Source organism: Ornithodoros turicata, unplaced genomic scaffold (genome assembly GCF_037126465.1).
Source record: "Ornithodoros turicata isolate Travis unplaced genomic scaffold, ASM3712646v1 Chromosome16, whole genome shotgun sequence".
NCBI lineage: Eukaryota > Metazoa > Arthropoda > Arachnida > Ixodida > Argasidae > Ornithodoros > Ornithodoros turicata.
The window spans coordinates 171,827-184,360 of record NW_026999320.1 but is presented as its reverse complement, the minus strand read 5'-3'; the positions used below and the strand labels follow the sequence as shown (position 1 = coordinate 184,360).

General features: G+C 42.1%; 1 protein-coding gene across 1 annotated transcript in view; it reads left to right on the top strand.

The window, feature by feature from the left end:
• Window positions 1-12,534, top strand: part of LOC135372645 (sperm-specific sodium:proton exchanger-like) — a 261,452-nt gene that overhangs the window by 217,431 nt on the left and 31,487 nt on the right. Inside the window, exon 21 of the mRNA XM_064606149.1 lies at window positions 11,525-11,617. Within this exon, the coding sequence (XP_064462219.1) occupies window positions 11,525-11,617 (93 nt within the window). The remainder of the gene's footprint in view (window positions 1-11,524; window positions 11,618-12,534) is intronic.

Genomic DNA, 12,534 nt, shown 5'->3' with positions numbered 1-12,534 from the left:
AGGTTCTGTTTAATAGAGTGTATTCTGCCATACTCAAGAGCGTCGGTGTACAGGGAATAAAGAAGCTTCTGTGCTTCAGAATGTTTCACACCTTTCGCACGGTTGTACTGCTTTTTGCTACTCAGTTCGAGAGCGTACAGTTTTGGTTTTAGACAACAGAAACCGAGAATGTGATCACAAGGCATCTCGTTTTTAAACATTCCCAGTACCATCTTATTTTTCGCGGAATATAACGGATGATCGGGGTCATAGCTAGAGTTATCCAGATGCTTGTCAGCTAGTTCGAGAAGCGCTTTCTCTTCACTCAACTTTATGATGAAGGAATCTGTGTCCATATACAACAGTCTAGTATCTGGAGCTACACGAAGAAGGTGGTTGTGGTAAAAATCAAACATCTTCAGCTTGGACAGTTCCAGTATCGCGAATCCTAGGTACAGTGGCTGTCTCATGCGGAGCACAGATTGAGAGAATTGGAAGAGGATAACATGAGAGCTCAGCGGTCGGAACTCCTTTAGGTTTGGTTTGCGTAGGAGTCTGAGCACTTGTTCGTCGGTTACTGTGAGACGACAGTTTACAAACTTTCTAACCTGCATACACGAACGTCCGTACACGCTATTAATTGCAATCTTAGCTTGGGAGCTTTCGAAGGCATTCGTAGCTCGTTTTCGAAGATCGTGATTGAAGTCCACATAGGATCGGAGAAAGGGCTTTTGATTGAACTTTAGAACCCTGTGAACTTTGGTGAGACGCAAGCCCAAATGCATATACAACTGCAGATTGCGATAGTGTAGAAAATATCTCTCTTTGTCGAATAATGTCAACAGTAATTTTGCATCGGTAGCTTTCTCAGGAAGGTGAAACTTCTTCATCAATTCCTTTTGATACTCTGACAGCAGATCATAGGGAACTGACATTTTCTCGGGGGCAACTGGCAGATCTCTGTGACGTTGGTGGATTTCTTTGTCATATGCTAGATCTACCTCGAGGAAGTAACCCATAGGTGCGTCATCTGGGAGGTGTGTTATATCCAAGTTCGTGATTTCATCCTCTGTGAGCCACTCGAAACCTCCGTAAGGTAGTGGTTCTCTCATTACTGAACCGTAAAGCCCATTAACGTCTATGTAGTGGATCAAGCTACTTGGGCTTTTGGGGTCAAACTGCTCTGTTCCTGGTACATTTGCAGTCGCTTTCCTCAGCGAACACTGTGTAATACCTCCTCGTATGCCATTTTCAATCAGCAGGTACGCGTCAGGGTCGTGAATCAACTCTAGCTCTACCTTACTCATTTTTAGAGCGCAAGACATGCTTAATCCGGGCAGAGACACAAAGTGAAAAGGTTCGATCTTGTGAAAGTCAAGTGTCCACTTACGAAAGCCCTGAAACACGTCTGCTAAAAGCAGTGCGTCTGTGAGTAAATATAGGTCTGAATACTCTCCCAGATTACGGAGTTGAAATTTTTCAAAGACCCTCTGTGCATGACAATAATCTTCTTCACTTACTTCTGTCCCATTCAAAGTGTTGAAGAATAGATCCCGAGGAGGTAGAGAAAGCTCATTGTAGGCTTCGAAAGTGGTGACAAAATTGTAACAAAACACTCCTTTGCGAACAACTAGTTGAAAGTGTTCTTCGTTTGGAAAAAATTGACGAAGACAACGAAAGTTGTCTTCACCTTTCTCACGTAGATTTTTCACTAATGTTTCGAGACTTGCATTCAAGAAGTTTAAACTATCTAGGAATCGATAAGAGCCAACGTCTATAGCCTTGAATTTTTGGGAGCTACTGGCAATCACCTTTATGTCTACTTTCTTAAGCAAATGCAAGTGAGACAAAAGAAAACTCAAGTCATAGTTGGCATTGTGTGCAATGATTGGAATCTTAGGAGGCACTCTCAGTTTCAAGTTACAGGTGTTACACAAAGTTTGTCGAAATTTTCCACTTACATGGTCATGGTCACGAACTTTTTGCTTCTTTGCAAAAGATTCCTGGCAAACGTTGCAGTGACTTGCTGTGGCATGCTGCTGCTCGTTTTCTGCGGTCATTTCTAGAGGGGCAATTGTACGTATCCATTCCAAAATGTCGTCATGGAGTCTGTGCAGTAGCTCCATAAAGACAGTGACACAATTAGGTCCACGATACAGATGCTTTTGGAGGACATATGAGTCGGATGCGCGTATCACTAACAGACAAAATGAAGAGGGGATGTGATCTTCATACACATTTCCTGAATCCAGACACGGTGACAGCACACTTTCAAAGTCATACACACAGTAGAAGGGAACTTCTGACATGAGATGTTCCCCTGCAAATGCTAATGTCTCTCCCTTCTTTGGGTAAATGGTCTTGGCTACTTTCTGTTGCTTACACATACTTAAATGACACTTCAGACTTCCCTCTGAGCAGAAGCCCATTGTACATCTTTTACAATGAAATTGTCCACGTGGAACAAACAATCCATTAAAATTTGCGATGAGCACAAAATGAGAGTCAACTAGTAACAAGTCCACATGTTTCTGACGCTCCTCATCAACAACTTTGATGGGGTAAATGTAGTTTTCTTCCTTTTCGTACGCGTACACATTAATGCTAATTTCATTACGTTTCTCAAATATCTCTACATCTTTTGGGAAAGCTACGGGAAATGTATCAGGAAATACATACTGTGTTATGTATGGTCTGTAGGAAGATGCCCTCCGCCTGTGATGCGAGGCAGGATGTAGTCCAGCAATCACGGAGAAGACAAAACACATGTTCTCTTCATCTTCATGTAGTCCGTAATCCACATTCAACAGGGAACGATACTTTCGTTTCAATTCACTCGGTAACTCAAATTGGGAACATCCAATTAGTTGAGGAGCCAAACGTCCAATGTTTAGAATACAAGCAAGAATGCGAAAGAGAAAAAAACCGGAGCCTTGAATTTCTAAGTTTTCTAATGTTTGTGCTATCTCACTACTCGTCTGTGCAATCGAAGGCAGTACATCTCCCTCTGACCAAACAGTTCTCACTTTAGAAGGTACAAAATGAATCTCAAGTCGTAACTCCTCATCGGGCGTATGTCGCCCAAGTTCTACTTTAAGAAATGTGAAGTAGCGCAGTGGGAATCCAAAGTGTCGCAATACATTAGCAAGATAGTGTTCATACTCATGAAAAAACGTTGTCACTTCATGCCCCGCCTCGTCTCTGTCATGTAGATGCAACTCGAAGCGTTTCGTGTAGTTCCGTAGTGTGCAGAGAGTCTCACAAAATGGTATGCAGGGTGTCTGGAGTTCGTGAACGTTTGCCAGATGAATTTGGAGTCCCTCTATTGATGCATAGTACTGACGTTCGTGTTGAGGACATAAGTGACAGGTCACCATGATGTGGAGAGAAGTGTCTCAGGATGGGAGCTGCCGATATGTCGATGTATCATCACTTTTTCTTCCCATGAGTGAATAGAATGTCGGGCGAAGCAACTCTCTTGCCATCTTTGAATCTCTCCTTTTTCTCAATTTTAAGATTTGGCAGTTGTCTCATCTCCTCTAGATCATCCTCTGTCAAACGCTTAAAGCGACTAGGAAGGTAGAACTTTACACGTTTGTCATTCTCCATCAACACTTCTACATAGACCGCTTCGCCGTACACCGTGTCAATCTTTCGCAAATCCAAGACCTCCAGCTTTTCATTCTTCGGTAGGGTACTCATTTTCTGAATATCTCCATCTCCAGGTTTCTTGAGTTTATCGAGCTTATCCAAAATAGATGTCATACCTTTCTCTTGTGGTGACTTCTCACTCTGGCTCACTTATTCTTTTCTACACACAGAGTGAAGCTGAAAATAAGAATAAATATAAGCACACTTTCCCACATATCGGAGCGAAAGGAAAAAAGTGTAACGTACCCTTCCTCCTGTGAGGATCTGTGCGAAGAATCGTCATGGAGGGCAGTCTTATATAGCGCTTTGCGAACAGTGCATGCATAGACATGTTTGACTTTGTTGGTTACCTTCTCTGACGTAACCAATCACGTGCTCATCACATGTCTAGACAAGTTTGAACAGGAAAAAGTAAGAAAAAAAAACGTCTAGAACAGACTTGTTCCGAAAAAAAGATACAGTCACAGACTCATATTGCATGTTTGCACAAACTGAAAGTGCTAGAACTTGAGAATTCTACACTGACTTGCTGCACAAGATATACAGATATGAGTTTCTCAGCTCCCATATCCAACATTGACAAACTAAAGGAGTGCATAAAGGTTAAGTGTTGTTTGCCATTTATCGTTTTCATAAAAAACACACATGCTTGAAGAAAAAAAGAGTAAAAGTCTTATGTAATGTGCTATTTATACCAGTCTTCATTTACTTGGAAGAGATGACTGAGGTTAGACCTTATAGGTTTATCACTCCTGTCTCAATGACTATATCTGGACAAAGTCAAAGTGGAAAGACGACACTCGTTACACGTTTGATCAAGCATAGAGCCACTGTCTTCGATAAACCTTTCGATCGTATACTATACATATACTTGTACAAGCAACCTATTTTTGACGATTTTCCCGAGGTAACTTTCAGTCAAGATATTCCCACTAACCTGGAGGATGTTAGAAATTCTTTAATCATATTTGACGATTGCTTGGCTGACAAGAAAAGGCTAAAAGAAATCTGTAACTTCTATGTAGCTGGATGCCACCATCTCAACTGTTCGGCCATCTTCATTACTCAATATTTATTTGTTAATGATCCTCTGTATAGATGTATTCAGTTCAATAGCAGTGCTCTAATTCTATGTCGTTCTGCTCGAACTGTGGATCAATTACAAATACTTTCACGACAATTGTTTGGACGGAACAAAAGCGACTTATTGACAAGCATATATAAGGATGCTTGTAAGAAACCGTATTCATACATCGTAATTGACTTGTCTCAAAATTGTTCAGACCACTATCGAGTGTGGACGAACATATTTCCCGACGATCATCGCCAAATAGTATATAAAACATGAAACGTGTAAAGAAGAATATTCATTTTCTTCACTTGCTCGCAGAAACTACGTCACCCGAGCAACGTTATTATCTTTTGGAGCATGCTACAAAGGATCAGTTGAATACGGTCAGAGAAATTTGTATGAACCTTTGTGAAGGAAACGTCACAGTAACTCCGAGAGTAAGAAAGCAATTAAAACCTTACGCAGCATCAATTCGCATTTTGGCAAAACGAGACGCAACGGGGGTCAAGAAAGCTAAAAAGGTCTTGCAACAATCAGGTGGTTTTCTGCAGTTTCTATTGCCACCTTTGTTGGGTCTCATCTCCTCATTGGGTGGAAGAGCGATTGCAAAAGCAATCGGAGTATAATCGATGCAGAAATACGAACTTGTACCTTACCGAGAAGATCACATCCCAAATATATTGAAGAAAGATGAACCGGATGACATCAAGGCAAAAGAGATAATTCAGTATCTTCACTCTTTGCTACATTCAAGTAGAGCTGCAAAACAACATACAAGCGAAACACTTCCTGGATCGCGAGAAGAAGGAACACAGACCGAGGAGGGGGAGAAAAGTGACACAATTGTTGGTTTTATGAGTAGTGGTTATAAGGTCAGAGCAAACCAACTTCTGCAACTTCTACAACCAACAATCTCCTGGAATGCGCAAACCTTCGAAGTAATCGTTGACGGTCAAACGTTGGAGAATAGTAATATAATCGATCTCGTTTATTATCTTGTCTCAAGAGCGAGAAATGTTCCAACTCCTCCTTACTTCGATCGCATCTTGCCGCTATTGGTCAAACTGAATCTACCAACACTTATTGTGCATCCAAATCGTTTAAAAAAACACAGAGTAACGGGAGCATCGAGCAGTCGAGCATCGCCTGTTACAAGTGAAGCAAGCACACCTGAAGGTGCCTCGCCAGCAATCACACGTGCTGCAAAGCGTGCCCGCCGAAACCTAACATGGACCCCATATTGAAGCCTGTGCAGGAGGAACAGAAAGACTATTTTCAAGATGAAACCATATTGTCGCACTTCCCTCCAAGGCATCATAAAAAGGTATTAGCAATACTCAAACTGATAACAACTGTTCTAGCTTACGACGAGTACGGAAGAGTTATATGTCACGGGAAGGTAGTGCCACACTCGTCCATTGTCGAATTGCTGAAGTATGAACTTCACAACAGACAACCTTCCTGGATGAGAGGAGACGTGTCAGCTACAATAAATGCCTATCTATCCCTTGACGCTCTTCGAGTTCGCAGCAGAAGAAAGCACTAATGGCCGCCTATTACGACCCAGAACATGCCGGCAGTTTTGGTGGAGTGCAGAGACTCGCTCAAGCCATCGGTGAAAAGAAGGGCAGAGTTGCTAAATATCTGGAGACAAGTGATGTTTACAGCTTACATAAGGAGTACAAGCGACCCAAGACCTTTCGGAAAATAATTGCACTCGGAAAGCAGGAAATGTTCCAAATCGACCTAAAGGACATGCAGTCTCTAAAAGGGCAAAATGATGGTTTTCGCTATTTGTTCTTCTGTATAGATGCTTTTTCCCGGCTCCTCGCTGTTGTACCCATTCGCAATAAAAAATCTCCTGAGATTCTTCGAGCACTTAAAGTTGCATTTAAGAGGATCGGTACTCCCCGGCTGATACATAGTGATCGAGGAACAGAGTTTACGAACAAGGTAGTGCGAGAGTTCTTGAAAAGAAAAGGCATAACGTTATATCATTCTATGTCTATTTATAAATGTGCGATAGTTGAGAGATGTCAGCGAAGTATTGTGTCTACACTTTACCGTATCTTTACCTATCAGGGTCATAAACGTTATGTGAAGATTCTACCTCAAGTAATCAAAGCGTACAACAATCGAGTGCACAGGACTCTCTCTGCGAGACCTGTGGATGTAACCAAAGAAAACGAGCACATTTTCCGAGAAAGACTTTATCCCACCCCAACTGAACCCCCAAAGAAGCCAGTTTACAATCTTGGTAATCTCGTTAGAATTGCCAAATATAGACACCAGTTAACAAAGAGATATTTACAGTCATTTACGAAAGAGATTTTTTCGGTGAGAGCAATCAAAATAGGTTATCCTAATACATACCTACTGCGTGACCTTAACAATGAAGATATCATTGGTAGTTTCTACGAGAGTGAAATGGTAAGAGTGAGAGAAGTACCGAAAGTAGAAAAGATTATAAAAAGACGAGTTAGAAATGGAAAGCTCCAGTATTTAGTTAGATTCAGTGGAACTGCGGACAAGCAGTGGATAGCAGAAAATTACCTCGGTTGAAAAAAAAAAGACCAGTACAGCATGGTCCGACGTTGAAACCCAGCCTGGCGATTCATGGTCCACAGACGACGAAACAGAGCAATCGGAAAAAGGAGAAGATGAATGCGGTAAATGGAATAGGAGGTCCCACATATTTCAACTCCATCTGCCATGTAATGAGAAACATACCTCTTGGAAGCAGCTATCAAATTGTGGGTTAACAACGGTCAAGAGGACGCCATTAGCGGAAGCTTTTCAAATTGTGACGAACATTGTGCTGTTTCGAGCTCTACCGAATAATCCTCCAAATCAAGTCATTTGGGAAACTGCAAAGGAAATGTATTCCATGCTTCATACAGACGATTCGTTTTTAACAAGTTCATCATTCGTTTTACTAACCGAATGGTCACGGCAAATGAGTGAGCTATTTGACTATTCGACTCGTTTCGATGCCATGCAACTTGCTACAAAGAGTCTGTGTTTTATCGACACTGCCATAAAGCATGGATTCCATTCAACTGCCAAGTACATAACTTTATTTACTCTGGACCTTTTGAAAAATCGACTTGTTTGTGAATAAGAAAAATGTATCGTCAATAAGAAATAAATTCATCCTCAGTACTAAGACCTTCTCACTTCATCATAAAAGAGCGAAATGGATAGGGTGTGTTTTCTATTTTGTCTTCTGTGTCACATATTCTTTCTCGTCATAGTAACTTTTGAGTTAACGAAGTCATCATCTTCACTTCGACAAGGTAACTGTAGCAAAGAAGTTGAGCTGGAAGAATACGTTTATGCCCATACGTGTCCTCCTAATGCATCACTGCTGGCGTTACGACTTTGGGACAAGACTGGTCTTCCAACACGCTATGGAGTTACTCTCACACACAATGAAACACAACAGCTACAGATGTGCTTGAGATTGGTGAATGTCAGTCATAGCTTTTACGATCAGGAATGTGTAGAAGTATGTTGTTTGTGTGAGGATCGGGAGCTAAAAGTTCACCGCTGCCCACAAAATGTATACACACTCGGTCGAACACATGGCCAACATCATTCTGGATATGGAATTACGCTGTCGAAGAGGGCTGTTATATTGTTGTTAAAGTATCTCAATAAAAAGATTTAATCGGAGAATCACTAGTTTATTTTATTTTGTTCTTAAGTGAGTAGAAATATGTACATAATAATCAAGCACTCTTTGAAGACATTACTATTTCGTTTCAACTTGTTTTTTTTTTGTTTTAGTTCTTAACATGTGTCGCTATCATTCCATGCTCGCCTCTCTTCGGAAAAGTGATGAAAAGCAGACGACGCTGGATCTCTTCCTTTGCGAAAGCAGATTTCGAAAGTGCTACCCACGCTCTACTTTGCAAAGGAAAAAAAAAAGGGTTAACGAAGAGTTTGCGGACCGTGAGTAACGAGGATGTTGACTGCAACGATGTAACACGAAGCCATATGCATGGAGCGATCACGTGGAAGGAAAAGATGTAACACGATGTCGAATGCGCAAAAGTTGTCAAGCGGAACGAAGTGAGATTAGGCTAGCGATGAGTTTGCGGAAAGAGGTGATTAGTGTCTATGACGTCTACAAGGCACGCTGTTGTCACGTGGAAGTTGTCAATAAAAGTATGGGAAAGAAAACCTTGACATAAAGATGGCTGAAACATTCAACAGAACTCTAGCACAGCGTCGAATCCAGAGAGGGGGGGTCATGTGGTCTGCCTGTCAAATCCGTATGTTTTCGCCGTCACTGCGAGCCCCTCTCTGGTGAGACTGAGCTGGTGAGACTGAGCAGGTCAGACAGTTGATGTACGAGTGGACTCTGTCGTCTTCGAGCGTAATCATCTGAGGCTGCTGTATGCGAGTTCATTGTAACATTCACGGAAATGCAGTACGAACGGTTCATGATTGTCTCCGTCACTTCCCCATACCGTCTGGCTCACTGTAGAAACTTCAGCGACTCGTCGGCATCATGTGTAGAGCGACTTTGCTCCTCATCGGAGCGAGACAGCCTTTCTAAGACTCTCTCATGCAACGGGAAAGTTGTCCTACATCTTCATCAGTCAAGACTTGAGTGTGATGACCTCCTTTTGTCGGAAAAATCTCCGCAAAGAGACCAGTGATCTGTTGGACTTTCTGTTCGCTTTGGATATCACCAACACAAAATCAACATTGCCTCATCGTCGTCCTCACACGGTATGTGGATCGACTTAATTTAAATGTCGATTCGATGCTGTGTTAGGTTGACTGTGTCATGTAACGTCAATAGAAGGAATATTTATCCCTACAGCGAGACATGTGTGTAATTGTCTTACAATATGCCCGTTACTTACTTTGCATAACACAGTGAATTAGAGTATGAAAATCCAAATGTCAAGGAAGCTCAACTGTTTTGTAAACTAGAGTAGCACTATGCTTTGCTCATTCTTTGAAATGACTATAGACTTGAAAGATAACTGTGGTCTAACTGTTATAATAAAAATAAGTCATGAAAAAGCGAATGAATTTGTTCTTTTTTTATACTCGTTATTTTTTACTGTTTCGTTAGGGATGGAGAAAAATTTACAATAATGTTTTCTCCCACATTTTGCTTGCTCTCTCATGCTTACAGTAACGAGGAGGGGCTCTCCTCGTGTTATTGTTAATTGCAAATGGAATATTCATCTCAGTCAGAGCAACCTGCCACTTTCGATCTAATTGCACTGAGTGAGCGAGTTTCATTCTAAACTTGCTCCTTGTGTTACTAAGAAATACATCATTCGAGCCGTTTGACAGGAAACTGACGTAGAAGTGCTTCGTAATTTTTTTTTGAACGAAATCGCTCCTTGTGTTACTAGGAAATACATCACTCGAGGCGTTTGACAGTAAGTTGACATAGAACTGGCTCGCCATTGTTTTTCTTTTTCTAAAATGAAAACAACATGATCGTGAGGAGTTCTTTTAAACCAAGAGCGAAGTCAAATGGGGCGCGAAATTTAAAATTTGGGGGCGCAGGTAGCGCCATCTGTTGAACGGCGGTAAATTTGCTGGAAGTGCTGCCATCTCTAGATGAACGAACTCAACTCCCCATGACGCCACCTGGCGTAAAAGAAATCAAACAACCTCTCCACCCCACACAATTCTATCCTGATTAGCGACGAAAGTAAACATGAAGAGCCCGTGGCCCAGTGGCTTAAGGCGCTCGTCTGACAACCTAAAGGACCCAAGTTCGATTCCTAGTGTGTTTCACCATGACGTCATTATTGTTACTTAATCTTATCATTGATATCATATCACTAAGATTAACTATGTGACGTCACTGATTAACTATCTTATCCACTGACCTCACTGATATGAGGGCGGAGCGGCTGCGGCCTGGAGTGACGTCATACGTCCTTGATGACGTCATTTCCTGTTTGACGTCATTTCCTGGCTGCAGGGTTAATCTATTCACTACTCTACGCCTTCATTCACGAGAAACTTCATGACAATTCGCTGTTCGATGTGCGCGCTTACCTCGTTGTGGGCCACCTTGTCCAGCACATGTCTTTTGTTTTGCACAAACTTCATGCATTGAATGAAAAAGAAGTAGTAGAGCATTTTGTATACTCAGGAGGCAGAAAGTACCGGTTTGACTTGAACACCCCTCATAATTCTGATTAATTGAAAACTTGTGTGTAAGATTATTATTAATAAAAATTGTCGTTTCGTTTTCGTTTCTTTGCTTCGGTGTGATACCTCTGTCTTCACTGCTATTGCGTCGTATCTGTAATAAGTAAGTGTATTCTTTATATGTATTTTCTATTAAGTGTACGATCTTGCGTTTTGTTTCTTCTGTTTGAGGTCGTGAAGGTTTTTTGGCTCGATTTTTCTCCTTGGCGTCACGATTGGCACAATTCTCAGCACTATTGGCATAACAATTGGCAATATAATTGGCTTTAAGAAGTATATTTCAAGTTATACTTTTGTGTATGACTCATCTTTGCATGTATGTGCATGTTATAAGTGCACGGGCCGCACGCTGGAAAAACTTCGCGAGTGTAGTCGGGCCAGGGGACAATAAACTGGCCTATGAATGATCTCGTTTTTCCTACGGCGCTTATCCATACTACTCTTGTTGCTCAATTTACAAATTAACTTCTTTGTGGATGATGTATCACTCAATGTAATTGTTAACGGCAGCAGTGTTAAGGTGAAACTTAAATCCTACATGCGGTTCATGCTGGCGACAGTAGCACATATTACGGTTCCTTTTGGTAGGCATATTCCGTGCATAAGCAACATCTACTTTACTTTCAGACACTATCTTGGAAATATCCGAAGGGGAAACAAATGGTTACTTCTGGTGAGCCACACAGAGCAGTGGTCATAGTCATCTCCGGCATCCTTCGGGTAGGGCTTCAAATATTTCTACTTTCGCCAGGCATTGTTAGACGGAACATATTACAATGAAGTGCACGCGCTGAAATAGCACCGACCCCGTGGAATCTGTTGTTGATGTGTCCACCTGCTGATTCCAAGGTTACGGATTCGAACCAGACCGAGGTCGCCAGCAACATGGTGGCAGGACACGACGCCTCCGCGTTAAACACGGTGTACTGTGTGCTGACATTCCTATGCACATTAACGAATCCTGTGGTGGCCAAAATTAATACCCCTCTGTAATCACTCATGATGATTGTAGTACAATTGTTGTGCGACGTAAAGCCGCAAATTACAAACAAAAACAGTACCTGACCGCTTCTTTGAGCTAGGTTACTATTCGCCTTGTCATAGTACACTATATTCTGGGGCCGGATCCAAGCTTCTCTTATTAAGCGTTAATTCAGATGATGCAACTTCGTCGGTTGCGCTCCATTGAAGTTGCAGAGAATAGGCTGCTTTCACACGGTGAGCAACTCGCCTGGCGCATCGTAGTATTGAACGAGCTGGTGATATAGACAGTGAGCATGTAGCACGAGAGTGTGAACAGCGAATACTTGACAGATCGCAATGACGTATTCAGTGGCGCATTCTCGTGAAATGCTTTACTTCAACCTCGTGGGAGCATATATGTTACTAGCCCCGCGTCGACCGGGATGCAGAATTTACGTCACAGAAGTGACGCCACGACAGCCAGCCATTGCGATTGGACGTCTTCAGAGGAATAGCCAAATGATGGAAAGTTGCGCCAAAAGATTGCGAGAAGAAGGGATGGAGGGAAGGGAAGATGGATCCAGCAGCTGTTGCAATCGGGTTGCGCAACCCGTTCACACGGCGCGACCTAGTTGAACGTTGCAATTTACTTTACTGAATTGAACTCCGAAATT